General features: G+C 35.9%; 2 protein-coding genes across 2 annotated transcripts; one reads left to right on the top strand and one right to left on the bottom strand.

The window, feature by feature from the left end:
- Positions 1 to 4,105: 4,105 nt before the first annotated feature.
- On the bottom strand, positions 4,106 to 23,627 carry LOC135683603 (developmentally-regulated GTP-binding protein 1). Its single transcript, XM_065198909.2, has 13 exons — positions 23,495 to 23,627; positions 21,172 to 21,292; positions 19,728 to 19,871; positions 18,685 to 18,716; positions 16,188 to 16,257; positions 15,250 to 15,349; positions 14,242 to 14,311; positions 13,265 to 13,395; positions 12,617 to 12,671; positions 11,172 to 11,284; positions 9,733 to 9,855; positions 5,518 to 5,613; positions 4,106 to 4,325 (listed from the first exon to the last, which is right to left on the bottom strand). The coding sequence occupies exons 1-13, from the start codon at positions 23,534 to 23,536 to the stop codon at positions 4,319 to 4,321; spliced, it is 1,104 nt and encodes a 367-aa protein (XP_065054981.1). The 5' UTR covers positions 23,537 to 23,627; the 3' UTR covers positions 4,106 to 4,318.
- A 77-nt stretch (positions 23,628 to 23,704) lies between these two features.
- LOC135683606 (zinc finger SWIM domain-containing protein 7) lies at positions 23,705 to 26,760 on the top strand. The gene is made up of 6 exons (XM_065198912.2): positions 23,705 to 23,843; positions 24,575 to 24,596; positions 24,698 to 24,800; positions 25,632 to 25,710; positions 26,248 to 26,273; positions 26,620 to 26,760. Exons 1-6 carry the CDS (start codon positions 23,768 to 23,770, stop codon positions 26,758 to 26,760), a joined length of 447 nt encoding a protein of 148 aa, XP_065054984.2. The 5' UTR covers positions 23,705 to 23,767.
- The last annotated feature ends 24 nt before the right edge of the window (positions 26,761 to 26,784 follow it).

The raw sequence follows: 26,784 nt of genomic DNA, 5'->3' as shown, positions 1-26,784 counted from the left end.
ATGGTTTAGAATATCGTATCTTTTATTAGAAATTATGCCAGAGTTGCCGGTTAGAGACAGTTTGCTTACATGTTGTAAGAAACTAAGCTTACATTGCTTCATTTTGGAATCATAATATATCAAAAGAAACCTAGCAGATTAATCTGTCAAAAGCTTAATGTCTGTTAGGAATGAACACAGACTATCCAGGCAGTGTTACAATATCTAGAGGTATATGCCATTGAACTTGCAATTAACGTGTTATCTGTTTCATTGTTTCAAAGCATTAAACACAAGATCCCAAATTTTGATATTAGAACTTTGTGCAAGTAAATTTGTTGAATAAATTGTCGTAATTTATGATTGTATTGATGTCATTGTAGCTTGACAAGAGCTTTTTAGCAAAGCTGGAGATATAGTTCTGTCGTTTATTCAAATTAATTACAAACATATGGCTTGATCCTGTTTGTTTTTTTAGTGTGATACTTCGTGTTCCTCAAACATAACTTCCATCATATAGAACTGACAAACAATCTTGCCCACACCAGGGCAATACTCTTCCAGCATGGCAAGATGAAAGGAGAAAATAGGGTGGTTAAGAAAGCTGACTCATGAGCCTCAGTTGACGTGCTTCCGTGTTCACCTCTGTGCTTGAGAAGGCGAAGGCATTATCGGGGATGCGGTTGAGGGCAAATTTAACTATTTAACACATACTCCCCATCGACTTTGAGGATATAATGTTCCTATACACAATTAATGTCATACATGTAAGACTAAAGAATTTCATAGCTTTATAAGCACAATTACAACGACTATTTACAGAAACTAATCACACGTACTTAGGCCTGAAGTTCGATTGGTACAATCAAAACTACATAGAGAGATTTCCTTGCAGGAATTAGAATACTACGTAGTACTACATCTAAACTGCATACGGGCTAAGCCCAATTACAATGATAAGTAATTATCAACAAGGATGTTTGAAGAACCTCCTTATTAGAAGGTAATTACATTACTACCCCAAACCAAACAATATAACTGAACAAAGCATCAAAAAGCAAAAAACTTCTGGTTGTCTACGTTAATAGGTGATTATGACAAATATTTTTCACCTGAAAAGAATGTCAATTTTCAACGAGTCAACAAAAAATGTTTACTTAATTTCCAAAACGGAAACAGGCAGGGCAGCTGATCCATCAAAAATTGCTTCATTAGTAACTAGATTCTAGCTGTACGTCATGAAAAAAAAACGATGATGAAACGTTGACATGCTCGAACGCAAGACATACCAGTAATTGTATGGGGATAGGATTTGGACCGGCTACTTGCAAAGCCTTGTTAATGGATATACGCTAAAATATGGAATGCCATGAAAATACAGACTTCAATTGCCAGTGACTCAACAGCACTTTTCTTTTGTCTTATTAGCAGTGGGTTGGTCTTTTTATATTGATTTGAAAAGGCATCGCCAATCTGAGCCAGTTGATGTGCAACACGGCTTGCACAAGAGTTGTCCAAAGAGCCCGCTGCAGATGCATTTGTGCTGTACTCGAAGCGAAGAATGTAGCTTACTTTCGAAGCCATCCTTTCATAGGGAAACTGACACATTTTAAGCTGGCAGTTTTTTTCTAGAAAAAAAAGCAAACCATGCTTTTGCTGCTAGTTCTCAGAAGGTGACTCTTCTGTAAAAAACAGCGTCATTCGTAGAAAGTAGGCCATATATTCAGGAGAAATCGAAGACATGAAGTCGAAATAGCAGCAAAACTAGCACAAAGTTTGCCACAAGACCAAAAAGGATATTTACTGTTGTCTAGAAGGATAAAATTAAAAAGTACACTTACAGATTCTGCCAATCGCTTTGAATAAGAACAGTTTGCACTTGAAAGCAAGAATTTAAGAACGGGAGAAGGAAAACAAGATGGTGCGTGCACAAATTCCCAGCTCGCTTCTCTTCTTCTGAAATGCGCTACGCAATAGCTTTGTTTATATCCTATGATAAGAACCCATGACCATGTGATGTCATGCGACATTTCGGCGCGCACTGATTGGTTAAAGATTCTGCAAGATGACGACGAGCTTTGTACTTTCCAGAGTATGCATCAATTAGGGCTAAAGATTCTGCCGGAAAATGGTTTCATTGTGTTCATACAACAATATAAACATTTCAAACAAAAGCTTCGACAAATGATCAACCCACAGTTTTTTATGCAGTTTGGACCTTATATACAAGAAAACGTAAATCTTACAATAAGATTGAAAGTTTCAGCATTCGCTTGAGTGATGGGATTGTAAACAAATTCTTCCTCACTAACCGGTACTGCCTGTACAACTAAAGCAGGGAAATAAAAAGCTGAAAGTACCATAATTAAACGCGGGAGGGATTTACTCGGGGATGAACAATAACAAAACGTGTAGCTAAAGAAGGAGTGTGCTTGATGAAAAATACTTCAACATATGCCAGTTTATTACAAAGGAAAATCGTAACTGGATGCAAATGCACAAGAAGGTAATCCCGTTTTGAAGAAATTTGAAGGCAAAGATCTACGGGCAAGATAAATGCAGAAAAATCCTAGGTTTACGAGCCTTTCAAAAAGGCACACGAGGCGTGGAAGGTCCTGTGTTAGCATTAACCGAGGCAAGGAAAACAGCGAGGCAAAGAATAAAATATAGGGCGAGTTGATTGCAAAGTGCCTTCTGAATGACGGCATAGAAAAATTCATGCTACGAACATCCAAAAACAGCAAAAAGGAGCTCTAACCGTGAAGGGAATATAGCAAAGTCGATGACAAAGTCAAGGCAATACTAATGTCATATGCTGAGTGTTTTATCAATTAAACTGCAAAGAAACATCGGTGAGGCCAGATACGAACTGAAATGACACAAGAACTAAAACAGGCAAGTGTCCAACTAAAAATCAAACTAAAGAAGACAGATTACGCTACGAGACGATGGATTTATACAAAACAAAGTATCCAAACTTTCAGTAGGTCATCGATTTTCTCAATGATCTAGTTAGAAAAGTCTTTGAATAAGTCTTAAAAGAAAATTGTTCCACGAATGTTTGGAATAGGGGAAAAATTGAAAAATGTTCCGTTTTGAGAAAAAAGTTGAGTTATGTTTTAACTGAATGAATAAAATATTGTAATGTTGTTTTTAGTTTAAAGAAGTTTTTGGAAATTTTTCAAGTCTTCGTTAATCCATTTCCACTACATTTAAACACTTTCTCAAGCACCATTCTCTGATGTACATGTAATAAAGATCAAAAGAAAATCAAATAGCAATTGAGAGACGATTCCATACATGACCGAGAAGCCGATGTCATTTTATAAGCTTAATTAAAGGTCATCGTTTTCATGCTATAGATTAAATTGAAACTACTTCAAATAAGAAAATATTTATGTATTCCCATGTAGCCAATTAATTCATATAAATTTTTCTTAGCTTTCCAACGACTAGGGCAAATTTCACTACACAGGAATTATCCTCCGATTTTGTTTCCTAGAGCTAAAAAATGTCGATTGCGTATTGCAACAAAAGAAAAGGTCTTTCTTGGCTGCTGCATAAAACGTACAGGCTTTTGAAATTTCAAAGAGATATTCCATACATCTGGCAAGGACAATGCCAGCAGCCGCTTCATTGACAGTACAAGTATTGACTTTGAAATGTGAATTAAACTGAAACAGGGGCGGACTGCAGAGATCTTGGGCGTTCGGCCCATGACCTGGAGGCCTCCGTGTGGATCACAAAAGGCTGAAAACAAAATAGAGCTAGGCCCTCTGTAGGTCAGTGCCTTGCCGGTCAGTCCGAACCAGAGTCTATCGTAAAACCAGTCAGCAGTCGGCAATCTTATTCAGTACCATGATATGATGCCACACCAGGAATTCAAAACCTCTTTAATACCAAAAACACGTTGAATCACTGTTTCGAATCTAATTTATCCTATGAATACGATTGAGCGTCAATCGGCAGATTATATCCCCCTGCAACTTTCAGTTCAACGTAGAGACTGTCGTGCAATCCTAGCCTGTTATCGCGTTCGTGCCCACCTTAAGATTTGTTTCCAACAATGATAAACACATTAAAGATGAACCTGGAAGTTTTGTGTTCGCATAGAGAAACTTAAAAGTGAGCAGCTACTGTTTTTGATCATATTTCATTGCAATTTTTAACTAAGATTTGAAGCTTTACCTTGGCTAATGCAGCAACATTTAACTGGTGTTAGTCGGCTAACTAACAATACATTGTTCTGATGATGTTTCCAATTATTGTCACATGTCCATCCAAGAAATATTTAAAGCCTATGCAGATCTTCTCAGGTACATTTATCGTCGAATCAGCCTCAAACTCTGAAAGGAAAATCAATTCTGATAGATAACGGCACACCAGAAGGGGGATAATTTTTAACGTCATCAGTCAGATTCTCCTTCAAACGGTGATTAAAAAAGACGCGTCTACTGCAAAGATTTCAAAATGAAAGGATGGCTCAGAGCTCCTTATTCTGAGAATTAAAAATGAAATCGTATGACCAGATACAATATAAAATGGCGTGTGTGGCATTCTATTCTCTATCATGGAAGCTTTGGCACACATCGTGTGATTGCGAAGTGGCGCAAATGGACGCCTTTAGAAACACAGGGGTACATATATTAAACCAGGAGAAAAAATTATAAGGTGAAAATGGGGGACAAAACGAGGTAGGATGATCTTTGTGCCATGCAGCTCACTAGCTTCTAGTTTCCTTAACCCAAATATAGAATCATATTAAAGTGCAGTTTGCAACTTTGTCACACTTCCTCGCAGATTTGGCTAATTTTTGTGTCTTTGGGAAAACAGAAATAGAAAATTTCGGGTGTAATCTAAGCAAGTTCTAAAAAAAGATGTTTGAGATTTCTTTGTAAAAACAAATTTTAAGTTGCGACCTCCATTTGCAATGTACCTCGATTGGGAAATTCTGCCTCCAGTAAACAATACTAAATAGCAGTTCAGATTGAACAGACAATGCTTTAAATTCAAAATGGCGGAAAAGTGATAAAAAGTTGGAGATTTCTATTGCTTTTAGTATTGGAACCAATTGTGATATTCACTTCAAAATTTTGAACTTCCCTTATTCAAAACTTCCCACTTACGGACCCATCTCACTGACAGAGATTTTCTACTGACGGACGCCATCAATTCACGGACAGATCCTACTAACGGACACCATTCATTGACGGACAACCCCTATTGGCGGACACGTCACTGTGAGGCACACCTCACTGATGGACACCTTCTTGACATACACTTTCCACTGACAGACGCCTCAAACACCTGTAACTTGCAAACACCTGTAACTAACGGACATCTTCTACTGGCGGTCACCTCTTAACGGTGGAAACCTCCTACTGAAGGAGACCTCTCAATGCCGAACACTTTCTACTGACAGTAGCATAGGTTCCACCCTTAGGTTCTTCAGTGTTTCAAAGCATTTTTGTGGCAGTATAACAAACAGCGATCTGTAGCCTGCACAATGTGATTATGAGAACTGAGTAAATTGCAAACCTTTTAACAATCTGGACGACATCTTCATCTTGAAGCACGTGTTCTTTGCCAACTTTTTGCGGATTGTGTTTTACCGAAGATCCCCATACCAAAGCACTAAGGAATAGGAGATAGAAAGCGATTTTTATAACCAGCGCGCTACAAGGGACCATTTCACAGATGCTAAGAGTGCCCGCAAACACAAAGCTTGAAAAGCTGATGACCATATTGTAATCGGTTCATTTCCTTGAAGATGCTAGTGTAAAGCTGCAAAAAAACAAGGATTTATAGACAAGGATAGCCTGTGTCAAGAAATGATCGAATTCAAAAATACGTTTAAAAGAGCGATTTGTTCGTCTTCGCTGTTCATGCCAATGCTGGCAGATGGCATTTACAAAGAACTCACTTTAATATTAAAAATGCGAATTTCAAAACATATAAAATTATTCTGTGCCTTTTAAATCAAAAGTTTTTAAAGCCAATTTGCACCATGAAAACACACAAAAATTTGTCTAATCAATAAAATCTTCAAATTTTTATTCTTCCAATGTTGGCTTTGATGTTAGCTTAGATGTACGAAAAAAATGGTTAATGGCATAAACTTCTTACTGCTTGAGAGCTAGATGTTTTAGGGAACTGTAGATACCGTTGGCAAGAAAACGGAAACGTGACGTCCGGGGAGAGGTTGAAATTGCACGGGGGCTTAAGGAATGGTGGTTACATGCCAAATGAAAACACTCACAGCAATCGTCATTGGTATGTTTGAAGCAAAACTGTGCATCTATACTAAGTAAATATCCATACACTAAAATGTGTGTTTATGAGGACTGAACAGGGTCAGCCTAAACTTGCAATCAACGGCTGCTACAAACTTAAGCTTAGTGAATGACTGAATGATCTTTCAACCATCAATGGCAAAGGCAAGGCCTGTTTTCACATATTGAGGTAGAGGTATAATTATAGGCTAAGGAGACCAAAAAGCATTCAGGAGTTTTATGTCAAAACCCGAGTGACTAGAGTATCTACTAAAAATGTTAGCTTTACTTTGTGAAGAAGAAAGTAGTGTAAAGCGATGCTCTATGGACAGGGTCCACCTAGAGGGGGCAGGGGGGAAAATTGCCCATGCGCCCGCAAATAAATAAGGGCCTGCTAATAATCGAAATGTCTCTATCTAAAATATGACTCATAAAAATGAGGAGCAGTAGTTGGGGTGTACCTTTGGAATCAATTTGCATCAGGTTGAATCTAATCTATTTGATGTATGTAGACATTGAACATTTTTTTTGAAAGAAAGTCATTGTTGGTCTGTAGAGGCCTTAAAATAAGATTCTACATAACCAGGGGGGGACATAACCGGGGGGGGGGGTAGGGTCAGAAATAGCCTCGAAATCAGATTTTTTATTTGAATCAATCATTGTGTATGTTGAAAACTTAGATATAAAAGAAAAACAATTTAAAAGTATCTGCCCTATCCGGGCGAGACCAAGTCAGCCCAAAAAGGTCAAAAAGCCTAAGATATGGGTAAAAATGGTGAAAGATTTTCACGACTTACGTTATTACCTTGCATCTCAGGTTAAATTCCATCAACAGTCTTAAATCAAGGGTTTTTTCATGATAAATCCAAAATTCCCTGAAGTTATTCTAAATCCAAATTATTGGAATATGGATGACGTATGTCATTAATAAAAGTCTTGATATCTCTATTTATATACTACAATGTATAAATACATAAAGAAATAAATCCGATACAACGATACGACTTAGAATACTCCTTGTTGTAGAACTTGTTAAAGCATTTCCTTTAATTAGCTGGCGCAATCTTCAATCATTGCCAAAAGTATTTGGAACAGAACAATATTCTAACTTGGAACACAACAGTATTGAAGTTTAAAAGTATAAAATCCCAGGATTCAACTACCGCGCTAAGCTATTCATTTCGGCACACGCCGGATTTGTGAGCAAATGCTGACCGACTAATGAATCAAATTTTATCTGGGCATTTTGGTTTTTGCAAATATGCAACGATCTTAATTGCCCCCAATTCTCGAGGCGTTGAATTTAGTTTCATTTTCAAAATGTACCAACAGTTAGATGAAGTTGCTATGGGTAGCCCTTTAGGTCTGGCACTAGCAAACACTTTAGCCGGTTTTCACAAAAACAGACCAGATCTAGTGACCCGAACCAGCGGTTTTTTTTCAGTATGTCGTCGACACGTTTGTCATTTTCAGCACAGAGCACAAAGGCGACTGCTTCCACCGTAAAACTTAATTGATTGCACCCAGCTATTAAATTCACGATTGAAAAGGAGCGAAGAACTCCCTGTACTTTCTTGATGCTTCTATTCACAAAATAGGAACTGGATATATAATCAGTGTTTATATGAAGCCAACTTTTTATAGGCAATATAATCGATGGGATTCCAAAAGAAAGGAAAATTGGTTTGATTAAATTTTGACTATTTTTAAGGGAAAAATTGCTGCTTGCTTGGCTCGCTTGGTCAAGAAAAGTGCCCTGAATAATTCAAAATGCTGTGAATTTGCAACGTTTCATCAGATTTTGAATGTCAAATAAAAATAGGCCATAACCAACTGTTTTTCCACTTTGAAGCCTCGTATGGTCTAAAATACTGAGGTCATGCTCCCGTTTATATCAAAGTGCCTTTGTACCGATGTGAAGCTCGGGATGTAGGTCGTGTTAGTCAGCGTTTCGTCGATAGAATAAAACATTATGTTTCCGTGAGCTTCAGGTAAAAAGCGGTTCCAGAAAAGAACATTCGTGGCTTATTTGCAACTACCAAGGTTCCCAAAATAAAATGTGATTCGACAATTGTCCAACATTCGTTCACAAGTCAAGAGTATGCCAAAAACAGTAAATATGGAAAAATTACAAACGAACAGGGAAACAAATATCCCAAAATTGTGTATACAATGTGTATGTTTACTAATTTTCGTGTATAAAATCAGAAAGCGCACGCAGATCAATAAAAACTGCAATTTTAACAAATAGATGACATTCAATGAGGAGCACAATAATAAAAAAATAAAGAATGTAGTTTCAAACATCAAACAAATCAAACAAAAACAACATAACAGAGAAAAAACCCAAACGAACCATAAAGAATCGAAATATGGAAATTACGAGTCGCTATTGAGACTTTCAAATTAGTCTCCCTTACAAGATAACCTCGATTCTCTGTGTAAACAAAAATGTTTTTCTTCAAAACTGTCGTAGCTAAGGCCAATTTTTAGAATTCTCTTGTTATTTAAAACGATCAAGCATTGATGTCCCTGGATGCTCGATGACGTAAAACCCATAAGATTTTTCCATTCTGCTAACCCGCAAAGTTTTACCATTTTTAGAGGCTACTGTTCCCTAATTCTGTCAACCAAAAGACAGGAACACGCTTACAAATACAAAACTGGAATACCCTCTCGTTTCCCCTTGATTTATTCCAAATGCTGGATTCTGAGGACGTATGCAATCGGGAATGATGACGTAATGTCTTGTCTCGCTGCATTCAGCTCAGCGAAATATATTACTAACTGTACTTTATTGCTAAAAAGTGTCCACAACCTTAACTTCAAAAATTCAATCGAATTCTGTGGCTGCAGCGCATGGAATATATAAACATAACCCGAAAACATTCTTCAAAAGTTGTGAAATTTCGCACTTTAATTCGATTTAAAAAACGATATCAACGAAATTTAAGGAAATAAACTAAACGCAGATCCTATATATAATTGAAACAAACACAGGCATCCACTTTAGGAAAACGGAGCGTTTCGAAAAGCGAGAAAGCGTGATGCCATGATAGCAGGACATTTGAGGCCTAACTGATGTATTACACTCCTGGTAGACATTCATATCAATAGAATATTCTTAAGAGGGGGAGAGCAGGTGTTTCTAGATTTTTATGTCAGCTGCAAGTTCTTCAGCGCATAAAGAAATGCTCCAATATGTATGTAGCAAATACTGAAATTATTAATAATATAAATAATTTTGAAGCGAATTGCCATGGCCTGACAAAAACCTGCAGCTTCAATATTTAATGCCAATTCAAGATTAAGGATTAAAAAGGCAATAGGACTTAAAGTAGATATAAATGAAGTATTAATGTACCTAGCCAAATTACTCTGTGTCAAATAAATCATGTATGCCAAATGACTTTTAAAAAGAAAAAATGTGGTTCACCGGTTTTTACAAATATAGACTCACTGAAGAAGAATTTTCACTTACTATTTAAACTCCTTCATAATACTTTTGTGCAAATTGTTGCAGAAATCTCCAACCGAAGTTCTCTCTCCATTCAGAACAACAGGGGCTTCGTAATCAGGTAGTTGTCCTTTTGGTTTGGTATATCTAGCAACAGAAAAGAACTTTAATGCACAGTTGTAAGTAGATTTTAAAGCAATAACATTTAGGCCTATCAGCTGAAGCATTGAGATAGAAAATCAAATAGACAAGATTAATTAGCCGTGTTCGCATTGCTAATTATTTCCTGCTGGTGGATTTGTCTCCAGTTCTTTGCAAACAGCTTCAGGATGGACAGTCATTTCAGAGCTACAGGTTTAAATGATTAAATGAAAGGGAATTAAATCCATAATTAGAAACATTCATCGCAAATAACCTGTAAATAAAGGCTAGGTTGTAGTCAAGTAATTTAAAGAATCTTAAGCATCTTAAAAGGCTAAAACTGACTGCGGTTTAATTGGTCACATTACTAAATAATACATTCTCTTTGATATAAGGAGAAAATGTCAAGTATCTTTGGAAAAACCCGGTCGGCTGGTGGGATACTAGAAGCACATCTGTTTATCGCCAACTTCATTATACACCTAAGCTGCCGGGTAACGAGCCTGCATTGCAAAAAGAATAGCAAAGCATACAGGAAAGAACAAACTACCCGACAATTTATCCAGGGAACCTAGAATTGCTAAGTTGAATTGGACAGATCAATGAGCTGAATTGGATGAAAACCTACTTCAACGGCGTCATTAATACTACTTAAAGGAACAGTGTCCCAATAAACAACACAACAAAACTGCTGAAGGGTAATGATGGGCTCTTGAGAGCACGAGACACCATATGCCATAAAAACAGCAAGCTATGTAACATGTGAGATTTATTCTGATCTTCCCATGAAAAACTTCTTCTACTACTAACTGAAACGTCACCACAGGTTGCTTATTGAGTTATGTCTCTTAAGGATAAGCTAATTTTACAAGCTTGATATAAGTACCATCTTCCTAGGCTACAGAGGTAAGTGCCCGAAGTGTTCCTCAAACTTATCAGCTGATTTAGATGTTAGAAGGCGTTTGAGAGAGAGCATCTAAATGGGCAATACCTACATCTAGATATTTTTCACTGAAATCACCCTCACAGGTAATTTAAATTATCAATACCTCTGGGATGCTGCGACAATTTAATACAAAAAGCTACAAAGAAATCATAGACTGCCTGAAGATCTTACTAAGCGTGAAACTCGTAGCACCAACTTGTAGCTGTTTGGTTCAACACAGAAAGTATTTGCCGTTTTGCTGTGTGGCATCATGTACCCCGCTAGAGGCCGTTTAATAGCAATATTTATTGTCAAATCACTGAACAAACAAAGCAACAGCCAGTTTAACAGCATGGCCAAAATGCAAACGGTTTACAAAAACCAATGAAAAACTTACATTCGGGATAAATTCAAATAGTCCCATATCTTTTCGAGGAGATCATCGAAATTCCATTTGTGGTGTGCAGATATAGGCACGCAGTGAGGGATCTTGTAGATTATATCCAGCTCCTGTTCAAAGGGAAGGTTAAGAGATCAGGATTTGTTCAGAGATAGAGTGAGTACGTTTTGATCCTAAACATAGGTAAAATGCTGGCTTATACCTATGTCAGCTTTTAAATGACACAACAGTTTCCAAAGAAATTTTGGTAACAAAGAACTGAATGGAAAAATGCTTTAGAAAAAGATTGCATGAGCAGCATGGAGGCATCAATAATCACGACAAAACATAAGTTACAATGAAAAAAATGGCAATAAATGTCATTCCAGGGATACTGTATATAAATTTCTCAATAGACAAACTTAGAAATTAAACCATAGTCATTTTTATCATGTTCGGAATTGGACAAAACTATCAGGAAAATGTCTTTTAGCTGAAGAGCAGAAAATGCACTTAAACTTCAAGAAATTTCTCTGTTCCTTATGGATACTAAAATATGCGTATATTTTACTGAAACCTCTTGAATAACTTTACCTGCAACTTCAAAATCCACAACATAAATACGATTAACTCTAGCTCACGCAAATCACGAAAGAGACTAGTTTTTGCAGCTTTGTAGTAAACCAAGGTTAAGCCGCTAACAACATTTTGGGCAAAACTAAATCATGTGGCTGATGCAAAGGTATGAATATTCCAACAATAAGTGCATTTAGGCAACCAGTGAGCCCGAGCAATCGTTTTCATAGACCGATACAGGGCTTATGTCCTCTAGGATGACACATCACAAAAACTTCATGATCATCCAATATAGTTTATAATCAATATTAAAGGCTGTCTTATGAGTGCGCAGGCATGAAACATTGGGAAACAACGAATAAGTCCTATCTTGTATTCGAATAAGTTTCTCTAATGTATCAATTTCCCTGTACCTCTGTGAATCGGGCACATGCTAGAGCAGACAACGCATACTTAAGAACTATCATCGGCATTTTCTTCGTCCATTTTCAGCACTTTCAAAAACGAAGAACACTCTTACTTGTCATTGATATAAAGAAGTGTTCGTTTTTGTGACAAACCCAGTATAAACAACTATTCAATTCAATTCGATTTTATTCGAATACTACAGAGGAGGAATATAACATTAATACTTTGATATACACGACTAGTTACTACACCTCAACTTCATGCTTTAATGTATGCAGAATAACAACGGAAAATGGAAATATAAGGTGCAAATTCGCCAAACAATTATTCATGTAGGAAGCTATAATATAAGCGCAGCGCAGAATGGATTGAAGAAATTGATGACAAATTAAACTAGTTTAAGCCTTATCACTTGTGATAATAAAAATGGAGAGTAAACAAAAGAGCATAAAATATTCATATAGAATGGAGTATCATACCTCGATTGAAATTTGATCAATTTTGTTTAGAACATAAATACACGGTATGTATACCCTGAAACCGAAATATTTGGAAGATTTAAAGACATTCAAACATTTTAATAAAGTAGGGATCGGATAGACTCACTCGACCAAATGCTAAGCTAAATGTTCGAATATTTAATAACATAACTAGTTACTATAACAACAAAGATCCATATGTGTAAGGTTGAATTTAAAGCAACTTATTCTTTTAAGCTTCCCTTCTTGTGCAAGCCTGAGGCAACGGAATAAGATTAAAACAACATAGGATGCCCCTTCTGCTAAGATCATTCACCAGAACTATTGAAATTGATATAATGCGATCAGTAAGTCAAGAACAGGCCTAAGAAATGTTAAAAAATGATATGTGTCAGTGCAACGATATTTCAAAGGCTCAGGTCTGAAGACTATGAACTGTGACCATGCTGCGCTGTGAATTGTTACTTGAAGATACACAAAGATGATGGGCAAATATAGAACAATCACAAAGCAAGCAGAGGATCAGAAGCGCAAAATTTGAAATATATGCAGCTCGTTCTGAAGAATCATTGAAATTGTTTTTGAATAAAATAATTATTGTTGCTTCATTACATATGGATTAAAGCTGAAAAGTAACGAAATAATTACCTATTTCCTTCAATGACGTCAATAAGATCATCTTCTGTAGCGTCTTCTCTTAATATGACATCTGCATTGGAAATCTTGTACTCAGACAAAATTGATTTGACATTGTCTAAATCTAAGTATGTTTGATGAACCTGACGAAAGCAACGAGACAATAAGATGTCAAGATTTGATAGCTAGGGAGATGGACAACCAAGTATGAAAGTCAATTCACTACTGATTGCCAAATAAAAGTTTTATTAGTCAACAAAAGACTGCTTATGCAATGAATAATTCTAGGCTTTCCTTCACGCATATTACATAATGCTCGAATCATAAGAAAACCATGCTACGTAATACATCATGCCAACAGTGTATTCCATTGGAATATTTCATAAGCATTGATATTCAGCTAAAGGCAAGTTTAATGCTTTCAAAAACAATTCGAAGCATGTTACATAAAACTTACAATATAGTTTCCCTTATTTCAAAGTATTATTTAATCAGAAATGTGAAACCAGTATCGATGCTGGCTGCAAAAAAGCTTAAAGACTCTTTAAACTCAACTAGAGACTGATTGAAAAGATATCCATTTTATTAGCATTTGCTGATAAACAACAACTACCTTTACGTCTAAAGAGAAGGAAACAAATCACGTGAAGGTTTTTGAAAAAATGGCGCATTTAAAGTAGTGTGCACTGTGAAAAAATGGCGCATCTAAAGGTGTTCACTTTGGTCTGTTTTCGGATATTCCTAGAGAACTAAAAGTCATCAACAGTCTGTGAACAGCTCCTTCAAAACACTAACTCGAGTACCATTGCTTGCACAATCATTACATATGTATTTTTTTTGTAGCAAACAACTAATTTATAGTGCAAATAAAAAAGCAGGTTCTGCATCTCACATTGCTAATCATCAGATTATTTTAGTTTCAAAGATGACTTAAATTACAAAATGCCTAGAAAAACGCAGTCGGGACTATAATATATATGCGAGATTACCGTTGATGTGAGGTTTATGCCACCCTTTTCTTTCTTTTTGACTGAAAGATTTGGTGGCTTCTTGTTCAGCCTACGAGACAAAACGAGAGCAATTGCTTAAGTTCTACACTAGATCAAAACAGGGGCAGGTCTTTACCAGGTTTCACCGAAGAGACAATTTTTCGAGGGAATGTAGAGTGAGATGGCCTTTATTTAAAATAGCGGTAGCTTAGCACCATAACTTGGTTTAATAAGGTACAAAAATTCCAGTTTCAATTACAAATCAGGGTGCAGGTAAAAAACGCAGTTAAAAATTTGCTTGCAAAACAACTTTGTTAGGATCAAAATAAACAGACATTTTTCAGAGGAATTGTGTTCACATTAGAATTTATAAATAAAAAATTAAGAAAAAGGTAGATAAGGAAAAGAAAGGAAACGTAAAAGCACACAAGGTAGAGCAAAAATGAGAAAAGGAAAAGTAAAATGAAGTAAGTTGAGCTAAACCTGGGTAAGAGAAAGTAAGATAAGATAAGCAAATGCAATGGAAGGTGAAGTAAATGAAAATGTGATGAGGTAAGGAACGGTGAGGTAAAACAAAGGGGGTTGATGTAAGGACAGGAGATAGAGTCGAGGTAAGGGAATGTCAGGTAAGAAAGGGGAAGTTGATGTAAGGACTGGAGGTAGGGCAGTTGACGTGAAGCAATGCAAATATAGAGCTTTGAATAGAAGGTAATTAAAGGAAACATGAGGTATAAGAAAGAAAGATGAGGTGAGGAAACGTTAGGTAAGAAAGGGGAAGTTGATGTAAGGACAAGAGGTAGGGCAGTTGACGTAAAGTAATGCAAATATAGATTTTGGGATAGAAGGTAATTAAAGGAAACATGAGGTAGAGGAAAGAAAGGCGAGGTAAGAGAAGGTCAGGCCAGAAAAAGGAAGCTGTTGAAAGGATAAGAGGAAAGGTAATGTTAGGGATTATGCGGTAAAGGATAAAGGCTTATTGATGGTTTAACGGGTTAAAATACAAAGTACCTTATGCCAAAGCCTTCGACTTCCTTTTCGAGGATTTTTTTATGGTGCAAGGGTTTGAGAACATCGAGAACTATCAGAATGAGACTGCAAGTTCTAGCAACTGTGGAAGAAAAAGTTAACAAGCTGAAAAAAGTCAAAACTGAAACTGAACTTAAATAAATAAGGGTAACAACCTGAAAAATATGCAATATTCAGATAAGCGAGGTTTAATTGCAGCAGAGAATCGATATCGGGGTTTATATATCGATTTTGCAGAAAAACACCTTTTTCTTCCTTTGGATTGTTAATTTTCTCTTTAGACCCCATGCACTTCTTTAACTGTTACTTTAATTTGGCATGTGGTTGAGATCGTTGCATGATGCGAAATTCTAGGAAAAGGGCTGGAGTTTAATAAATATGGCTAATATATACATTCTGCCTGCAAAAAGACCTATAAATGAAGAGAAAATCCTCTATAGGTGGACAAAGACGATTCCTAATGACCTAAGATAAAGAACTGAAGTCAATACTGACACTTATCCCTGGGCGCTTTAAGTCAAGATGGCAAGATTAAAAAAGGATGATTTACTTTCAGTATCAAGGTAGCAACATAACCCCAGGTATACATTCAGGAATTGGCAACATGGAATGACGTAATGGATACTAATTGCGAATTGCGTACAACCTGCATTTCCTGTGAGCGTTTATCCGACCCATTAAAAATCATCCTACGGCTTTTGCAATACAATTTACAATTATATTATCTTTATTGAATCGCTGACCGGTCCACGTACAGTCAGAATACTGCCGCCTTTCGGCCGACACACAGTAAAAGAACTCATTAAAAATCAGGAAATCTTGTTCCGATGGTTTAAACCGTCACTAAATAGCACCTCAAAAGAAAAATCTTCGGCAAAATGGAAAGTCGGTGACTTTCTTTGGAAACATGTTTGACGGACCTGCTATGACCTGCCTGCCTCTTCCTTTCCCATCTTTGGCTCCCTCGATAATTCCAGGAAGATCCAAGAGCTACAATAGAACAATGAAATCATATAACAGAGGGCCTGCTTTAATTTGCATTACAGTGGAGGTCTTAACTCATATTTGAAGAAAACGCACCCTTATTGTTACAAAAAACAGACTCTTATAATATTAAGCGCTTTGAAATTGGGCTATCAGGCAGATATCTAAATTGGCTTAACTTTGTGGTTATTTATCTCAAATAGCTAAGATTTTATCCAGAAAGGCGGAGACAATGAATTTGAATTTGGATTTAGTCGGTAGCCAAATTTACGAAACCCATCCAACTAACTACGTTGAAATTTTTCTGTAAAGCTTACTGAGAAGCTCAGGCTAGAGTAGTTTAAAACCAGAAATAGGCTGACAAAAGTTCTTGGAAAAGGAGTGTCAAAACAGAGAAAACAACAGCAGATGCTACACAGAGCTCAGTAGGAGGAGCATGGTCACTACAGTTCATGCTTAACTGGCGAATAGAAAGCGAGTAGACGACTAAATTCTTATTAGCACATGCCAACACTCATATAGCTCACTGTACTCTAAAAAAAGTTTGCATGTTTGCGTTAGATAATCGGTAGCTGGGCGAAAAAGCTGAAATAAAGGAAAATAATCCTGAAAAGGTTGTTAGGATTTTGCACTCACATTATAGCAAAACATACAAAAATATCCAGCATACTTAAGTGACCCGCATAAAAGAACTGCTATCTCTCCTAACCACTGTGGCAGATGTTCTACAACTTTACGCTGTAATAATTGCAAGATTTCCACAGTTTTACAACAGAAACAATACCAATTCCTCAAATGACGTTAAACAGGAGATAACACAAAAGATTAATACACTGCACAAGTATTCATCGTTATCGGCCACCGTGCAATAAAGCATGTCATAGCCATTCACAAATGCTGCGCCAAGAAGCGTGCTTCAAGCTATGCGTAACTGGAGCGATGTTATGTAAACAATATTTTATCACGTTGATGGTTGACGGAAAGATACGGTTATGATTAAAAGGAAAGTAGTTGTAACACCATAATTTCAAAGAAACATTGAATTTCATCAGCGACATGCAAACTATTCTACTTCGTTATTAGAAAGGCTACTTTTCATTGCTTGAAAATGCTGACGAAATGCAGGGTCACGTGGTTGCGCAGATATTCATTGCGCGTAACCATGGGAGTTTTGAATGTTTCTATGTTGGATTTCAAACGGCCCACTAGATATTGCAAAAATAATGTTAGATTTATAACAAAAAGAGCCAAAGAGCTACAAAACACAGTGGGAATTTAAATACGCCCACAGACGCTAAGTGGGTTGATGTGCAGCAATGATAATCATCTACTGTCCTTTCTGCATACTTCATATTACGAAATTAGAGCTATACATTTATTAACACAGTATATAACTCAGCACTGTGCCTGAAAAAATTGCGCTTTATCGAAAAAATTGCGATTAAAATCAAAATCAGGTGCAATTTTGATAACTGATTAGAAAGCGTCTTCGTCATTCATGTTCATTTATACTCGCGCAAATTTCCGCTGCGGTAAAAAGTACCTGTGTATGTGTAAAATGTATTTTCGTTCAACTTCGTGCAAAAAAATTGAATGCTTACTTAATAATCAAAAACAGAAACGGTGTCCTTTGTATTGAAACTCTATAATCTAAACTTTGGTTCGTGAGAGTTGCTCGACTTATAAAACGGAATGCCAACGGTTCGTTGCAAAAAATGTGGGCCTTTTGCATAGCTTCCATTTACTAGTCATACCTTGCTACTAAGAATGGGTCTATTCATTTATCTCTGATTGTAATTGTTTACCGATTTCTAGCTATTCATAATGTCAATTTTAAACAGTTTTTTCTGATTCTGTGCTGGCGAAGTAGTACACTGCATGCAAAATATGCCAGCTTCGTTGTAAAAACATGCCTGACAGAATCCCAATACCAATTCATTTCCTGTAGAAAGCTCCCTTATTGCTACAACTGCAGATTCCATAATGAAAACAAGTCACTATATCTTCAAATAAATGTAACATCCCAGACTTAAAGTACATTAGTTTGTCGGTACAAACAAGCTGTTTATCGGCAATCGTATCAATAATGTCAATCATAGTTTTAGTCTTGAAGTTCGAGTTATTTTTCTTGTCCTGAACTTATATTAATTAGTTTACAGAAAAAAGTGCTGCTAGCAAAGTTTTGGCTTTCTTCAGGTTACAGTCATTTCTGGTCATTATCTGTATCTTTAAGGTATTGATTTTTCTTTGAAAATCGTTCCAATGAATCTCAAGAAACTATGAATTTCATAATAACTTATTTTAGGCACAGAAGTTTGGTTAAAAATAAAACTTCCTATGAGAGAGAAACTAGCCTTGCTAGGAAACAGCTAAGGCTACTTAAACAAGTTGCCAGTGGTAGTACACAAATAATAAAAACCTGTACAAACATACCTGAATTTTCGCTCCTTTGTACCTGATGACACCTGAAATGTGAATTTGCTTAAGATGAAGAGATTAGGTGTATTGTAAGCAGTCCTCGAGAAAAATTCATCTTTTTTGTTCATTTAGCATTCTAATACATTTTGCTCTCTAATACGCTCTTTAAAGGGTACAGTTCAAAACAAAAAAGGTGTTGTGAATCGAAGAAGACCAAAGAGTCATCAGCGAAGGAATGAAAACCTATATAGGTGGAAGAGAGTAGATCATCGATGAAGATCATTTAAAAATCGATTTGCATTGTACTTATATGTCTCTATGAAAAAAATCTTAGGTTTAAGCCTGTAAAAGCTGGAAATTATAGCTATGTCTTCTTATTTTGTTGCATTCCTAACGCTATGTCTAGATAATGTGTCAAGAAAATGCCTGTCTAAAGTCTTTAGTTTACTGGGCAATGAATGATGGAAAGATTTCTTCCCAGGTAGTACCTAGGACAAATGTATCAAAACTTTCCAGCAGGCAGTTACTGTATCTTTTTGCAATTATCTTCTTTGGCAAAGATCTGCATCGAGGCACTGGTAGCACTTTTCTAATCTAATATTGTGAGACAATTTTTCTTCTTCAAATTTCATCTTTCTTCCTTATTGCTTTAGCTCCTTTAAAAAATGTATGTTCACAAAAGCTATATCAAGCCCCTGCTTAAACTTATTCTAGTTAGGTCGGGTCTGAGCCCCGGTTAAACGGTTTGTAGTGTAAAAAAAATCACACCTAGGTCAGACTGGGTTACCAAGTGTGGAACTTGAGTTCGTTTACAATCATTAATGCATAACCATGCTGTAGGCTCCTGTCTCTATATGTGCATACATACCCCGTTAAAATAACAACCCGGGTGAAAGAACAACCCGGGTGAAAGAACAATCCAGGTGAAAGAACAACCTGGGTGAAAGAACAACCCAGTTCCTTGCTCATACTGTTCCTGTGATTAAGTGCAGTAGAAACAGAGATTAAGAAGATTAGTGGTTTGTAAACAAAAACAATAAACAAGAAAGTGGACCAACCTGGCACAGTGGTCAGAGTGGTAAATTCATAAGCTGCAACTTCTGAGTAAACACCAGCCAAATTGCTTAGCAAAGTTGACTTGCCAACAGATGGAAATCCAACGAAACCAACACGAGCATCCCCAGTTTTGGCAACATCGAACCCTTAATGCAAACAGTCACATCAACCACAGGGGAAGTAGCTATTATTGGTCACAACTTAACAATCACATGAAACAATTAAACAGCAATCAAATGTTCGCTTTAAGATACCCATTTAATGAAAGTTTCCTTTAAGGTATGTATAAGCTCAGAACTTTCTCTATTCAATATTGTCAAAAGACTAACTGATGTGTCCTGAAATGTATGTCTTAGACCCTTTAGTATCTATATAATTTTTCTGTTTTAGCGGGCCATAAATTTCCATTGAAAACTCTCTTAAGGAGGCTGTAGATTTTACAGTCTGAATTTTCCATCGTCCTTTTGGATTTAGATTTGAAGGATTTTTCATCACTTTAATAAAGCAATTAAAAGTGTTAATAGATGTTTAAACTATACCATTATCTTTGCAAAGACGGTTTGAACCTCTGCTTCAAACCAACTACTGTCATTCTCCTTTCACATGATCTTTAAGAGTAGCATTTGTTTAAGCCACAAAACCTAGCTAGAACATGCTACAAATCCTTAAAGCATTCATCTAAAACGAAATGACTCATACCGACCCTCCCTTCTGACTTATGCTTTTTAACAGAGGTGGTCTCAGTTTGTATCTGACAAAGCAATGGCATACAAAGCAATGGCATAGCTCAGCCCCAGGGGTGATTTGTGGCCATGCCCTTCAGTCTCCAGGAGAACAAGGGAAATACCCTTTTTTAGGTACAATTGTTGATAAAGTTTTTTAATGATTTTTACAAGAATGTGCAAAATGAATCAAGGACATGTGGACATTTCTCTGTGATAAACTTACAGGTGTTGATTCCATATAGCTAAGTAGCTGAAATAGTAATTTGTAAACAGATCTTTCTACTTTATTACTGGCCCCATCGTAGCATGGGCCCGGGACCTTTTGCCCCTCCTAACCCCCCCTCTCAACGCCCTTGCCTTTGTTGACTAAAATGTCCAACAGCTAGGCAAAGGCTATAAAAGGGCCATAACAAAGAGTTTTTGGTCCTTTATTGGCCTAGTAAAAAGTTTAGAGAATTATGATAAACAACATAATTGGGACTTGCCTGTCCAACAAGTTAAACGAGCAACCTCAAAGAATAGGGATTTGCTCAATCTAATAGAGAGTCTAACTTAAGCAGCAACGAACGTGACACCACCATTGTGCCCTCTGCATATTTTAACAAGTGCAATAATTTACAGCAAAAAACCAGGTATCAATCATACAGTTTTCCAGTCTTCAAATAGGTGAGACCCTAAGTAAGACAAAAAATCATACATTAAAAGGAAGTTTTATCATTACCTTCTCCAGGCCCTCCTCCACCTCCCTTTGGTGTCAAAAGCTCTCTCCTCAATTTTGCCAATTTAGCCTTTAACATACCAAGATGGCTACTTGTTGCTTTGTTCTTTTGAGTTTTTGCCATCTAAAAATGGATAGTATTAAGTTGGATTTAAAGATTTTGAGCAATATTTGCAAAATAATTGCAATATAAATAATTAGATTAATTTGTGTCGCTGTATCAAATTATTGCACAATTTTTCAATTTCTTTGATGCTGAGAAATAGACCCCTAGGTTTGGTACCTTGACCCTTAACAGAACTAAGAGAAAAGCAAAAGTCAGATATTGCAGATAGAGTGACAAAATGATGTAAAAAAGTATATATTGTTAGTATTTTAGATCTGATCAAATTAGAACACCACAGAATACCTCAAAATGTGCAAAATCAACTGAGACATTGTGGTACAAATCTTTCCCCATCAAATATCGTAATTTGGTTCTAACCCAGGCTTGAACAACAGTAACCCATCAACAATACTCAGGTCTTACACTGGTTATATGTATTAATTTTGAACAGATTCAACTGCATTTGCATGGTTAAAGCTAACTTATGGTGTTCTTTTAGCTTATAGGACCACAATTTTAACTGGTATACTTTGCTTCTCTTGAGTGTGCTATCATTTCTTTATCTGATTTAATGAAAACCCAGAACCAGCAAGAGACGAAGTTGCATGACGAAGTGCATCTTGATGAATTTAATGACTAACTTGGTAAATCAGGCCATCCTCGGAAAGGTGAATGATGGCACATGCACACCTTGGCACATGCTTCGTTTCCCCAAGAAATGCGGTTTAATGCATGCCTTACTCTGGCTTTGAGTTACCACCTTTACAGTAAACATCTTAGGACCTGTTTAAACAATAACCTTTTCGTTTCATGATCATATCTAGTTTCCCAATTTTACACAAATTTTTTGCCTGTTCACATGTTACAGTTGTGTTTTCATTTTATCTTTGATTTAGGGCTCTGTTTACCTGAAAACACTGTTATGCACCAGAATGCTATACTGCGAGGGGGTTTGCCTGGTTTAAACGTTTTCATTAAAAGAGTTTTCATTTTGAAAAGGTGAAAACTGTATGAACCATAACAGATTGGATAGTTTTCATGTAAAATGATTGCCAATCCAGTACGAAACTAATTGATATGAAATGAAAACCGCATCATGCAAACAGGGCCCCATTAACTGCACCGTTTTTACTTTTACCTGTCTACAGAGAGGGAAATCTCCATTTTATGTTGGTACCATTTCTACTGCTACCATTTTTCTAAATTTGTTTGGAGAGTTTGTACTTAAGCATTGATCCAGTGAGTTTTATGACACTTTTTTGCGGAAAAACCTCTATTTTTGTGGATATCAACTTTTGGTATTTTGTGACACTTTTGTTCATATAATAAAAATTTTAATTCTGTTTGCAAAAAAGCTTTGAAAAATAAAAATGTATACTCTTGTGCCAAATAGAAAATTTAAAAATTGGTAAAAATTTCCATTTTTGTACTTTCAATAAATGTTAATAAATACAGCGAAATCCTGACATAGCAAACTCTTAAGGGAACCAGAAAATATTAGCCCTATTTCTAGAAAGAGAAGAAAGGTTTCCAGTTTAATATTGTTTTTGTAAGATAACAATGAATAATACGATTTTCCGATAGAATAGTGGCCTTTCTGTCAAAGCTCATTGTTGTTTAGCCTTAATTACACATGTTTTTAACTAATAAAGATGTTTATTGGGAAACTATAACCATCTCCCACCCTAGAATTAAACTCTGCCTTTATCCCTGGCCTTATTTCATATTCTTATCTAGATTGACAAAACTGTGTTATGATTAATCTGCCTGTCTGTCATTACCCATGGATGTCAAGCATTACCCACAGGGAGTGATTAGCGCTGATTTTTGAAAAACAACAAATCATGTTAATTTAACATAAAAAAATTAAATTAAAGGTGTTTGACATTACCCATGACTACCCTATGTTCTATGTAAAACAATTTTTAACAGAAACAAACCGAATCAGGGCATACAAAAATTTTGATACAAGATACTATGAAAAAAGTTGTTACATTCTAAATAAAACTATAAAGTAGATACTTTGACTACATTTTGACTAAGTTTTGACATGAGAATCAAAAAGTTAATTTTTTAAAATCTCATGTGATGTGTTATTTTCGGATGATCCTTTACGAACTGTGGACAACTTGATGACATCCTGGCCTAGTCTTTGGAAATTTCCAAATGTCTTGGCAATTCACGATCAATTTTGCTTGAAAACAGATATACGATATTTACCTCATTTTCGATATCTGCAATCTTTTGAAGAATTGTTGCCATTGTGATATTTTGTCTTTTAACGCTTCTTGAGAGTGTGTGAAAATTGAGAAAGAAAACTTTGTGTGAAATGAAAAGTGATATGCACCATGCGAAAATGTGAAGGCTGTTGCCTCATATCAGATAATACAAGCCATTTTCTAAACGAGGCGGAAATGGCTTGTTTGTGTCGTCGTGGCTTTGGCGGGAAAATTCCAGATTGTTAAAAATAAATAAACGAAGAAACGGAGTAACATGGAAGACATCGTAAGAAAAACTGCCACGCATTTGTTTAAATTCCTAAGGGAGGAAAAAGAAAAGCATGGCAAAGGTCTTTAATATCATAACTGACAATATTTTTAATGTTCCGGGCCACCACTGATTTAATATTTTGTCTGGTCTTTGTATTAATTAGAATTTTTTTGTTTTGAGCCTGAATATATGATTCTCTGGTATGAACATTGCAAAATAGGAAACTGCTTAAAATGAGACACAAATTCTTATAAGATGAAACGAGTCTCTATATTTAGCTAAGTGAATGTACAGAATGTCCTGGAAGGCAATGGCGGATTTAGAGGGGGGTGGCAACTAGGGGCGGCAGTTGTCCCTCCCTCATCAAACTGAAGCAAGTCTAGCGCCTTTTTAAGAAATTTTGCGCCCCTTTTGAAGAACGAGAATAAGGTGAAAAAGTTTCTGAGACTTCTAGGTTAATTTGCTTCAAATATTTCCTCAAAGTATACAACAATATTGTGAAAAATTTCCTTACAAAGTGAATTCGGCGTACACTCATCATCAATTTCTGAAAAATTTTCAGCGCCCCCACTACCAACTGCCCCTCCTTCAAATTTTCTCTGGATCTGCCCCTGCCTGGAGGCATCATAGTGCAGACAAGTAGGCCCTAAAGCTTGATGACGGAAAGAGCCTGTTGGGAGTTTCCACCTCAAGACTGAAAGTCTTTACGTTATTATTAGTGTCTTTAAAATTATTGTTGGTTCATAAACAAAAATTTCCATGCTCAATACTACCAAAAAGTTTTAACTTTTTGTTCATTTTATATTTTAGTTACTGATGAAGCACTTTCATTGTAAGTATACCTAAACCTCCCTTTTTAATCTACAATTAAGCTTTTTTAATCTACAATAAGTATATTTTTAAAAAGGAAACCATTTTGTGATTGCTTTCTAGACTAAACTGTCTTTTCCCCACAATGCTGGTACATTCACTTGATCTCGTTGACAGAAAATTTATTACCAAATTTCTTACTCCTGCCAAGCGTGAATTTTTCCAGGTAAGCTTTGACTTAATCTTTACCAGGCCCGTAGACACTGAGGGACAAGGGGCAATGCCCCTTCCCCCAATAATTTGCGAAAATTGTGTTTGAAGATCTTATAAGCGCAGCTTGATCTGACTGCATTTCCTAAGGCAGGTATAGAAAATCGAAAAGCTATATTCCTATCCATGCCCCCCCCCCCAATCCAGTTTAGCAGTCTACGGGCTTGATCTTTACCGAAGCATCTTCACTCTGTAACCACATTAAAGCAAATTTTCTTGAATTATGAATTTATTTATTTCTTGATTGGAATAATAAGTTCATCGTTCCAAATTTCTGAAATATCGTAAAGTAAGACACTTGGTATCGGGCAGTGATTTGCTATGCCTCACTATAATCCTTTGCTATAATCTACTGCTATGCCTCACTAGAAATCTTGGTACATTTGGCTTTTCTGGGCATCTTGATTTAAATCAGAAATTTTAGGCTGAGAATATATGTAGTGGGGCTTATTACAGCAAAATAAGATTTCTCTAGTTAGAAAAGAAGAAAAGCACACTTTTTATTGACTGCTAAGATTGCACCTGCATGTTAATGATTGCCTCGCACCACCATCGTAAAAGAAGTCTACCTTATTAACGTGCTTGTATTTGGAAGGAAGAGTGATTACCTAGAAATTGTGTACTTTGCTTAATGCCATAAAAATGCAAGATACCTTTAAAGTCCTTGTGTTTCTCAGCAGATTTGTGAGACTTTAAACTGTTTATTGTTCACCTGTTCTTTTGACAAATATTCAGATGAAGCCATTCTCATTCTGGTATTCTTTGCTCTATATGCTCTATATTTTAGGTAAAAGGTTCTTCTGGTATACCATACTGCTGTTTTCCATCTTGTTCTTACTGTTCATGCCCTTCTTATCTTTATACAGGTAAACTACAAACATTGTAATCTAAATGTCATTTAACAATAAAATGGGCCAGATATAGCAATCAATATTTAATATCACATACCAACTGCTCGATGATGTAAAACTTCTTTTCTTCAATGATATAGTCTTTGGTCTCAATGCACTAAAATGACTGGGCATGTGTAAGATCTTGTCGAAAATTGCAATACTCTGCAAAATGTAGCAAAGCCAGGTACCTTGGTTTGCATAAAAGCGTCAGGCATTAGTGGTGTTTTCTTGATTCTATATTGAAGTTTTCACCATTTCAAAATAGGATAACTTTACTCTAAGGAATTCACCCTACTCTACAAATATCTCAAATTATAGTTTAATTTTTATAGAGGTAATCTTTTTGCCTCTATCAAACATAACTTTTGAAATTGTTATCTTGATACAGAATATGAATAGTTCAAAATTCAATTTAAATACAAAATGATTATATATATTCATGTAAGTACAGATATAATTTTCCTCTGCAAATAAAATAAAATATTAAATACCTTTCTGTTTATTTTGCAGTTCTGTTAAAAAAGGAAGCAATGTTGGTGTGTATCACTATTCTGTAAAGTTTTTATAAAATGTCCAGTTTGAGCACATAATATACTTCAAAACATAAACTTAAAGTCTTTATCATGTTTTGACAGCTTTACAATATTGTTTTTAAGTCATGCTTTCACTGGAAAACACCATTTCATTAATATTTTTAGATCTTCTAAAGATTTTTAATTTTAAACATTAAAATCAAAAGACTTGACATGATCTAGGTTCTGATTTCCTATCTGTTTGTGTTAGATTTTAAATTGCAAAGGTGTTTATTTTATAGCTAAGCCATAATTTGTCACTGAATTGATGCATGAAAATTGTAAGATTCAATTTTAATCTTTTATACAGTGCAAGCATCTCCTTGCAATGGAAATAGCAATTGCTTTGGATGATTTCATAACAAGAGAAATCTCTGATGAAGAGTTTGTTGCCTATGTTGCTTATGAAACAGAATCTCCTGTCAAAAAAGAGGAGAAATCACGTAACTAAAGATGCCAGTCCAAAGATGCAGGT

The sequence above is a fragment of the Rhopilema esculentum genome, chromosome 7 (genome assembly GCF_057945365.1).
Source record: "Rhopilema esculentum isolate cy_ngs chromosome 7, ASM5794536v1, whole genome shotgun sequence".
NCBI lineage: Eukaryota > Metazoa > Cnidaria > Scyphozoa > Rhizostomeae > Rhizostomatidae > Rhopilema > Rhopilema esculentum.
This window is presented reverse-complemented; position numbering and strand designations above follow the sequence as displayed.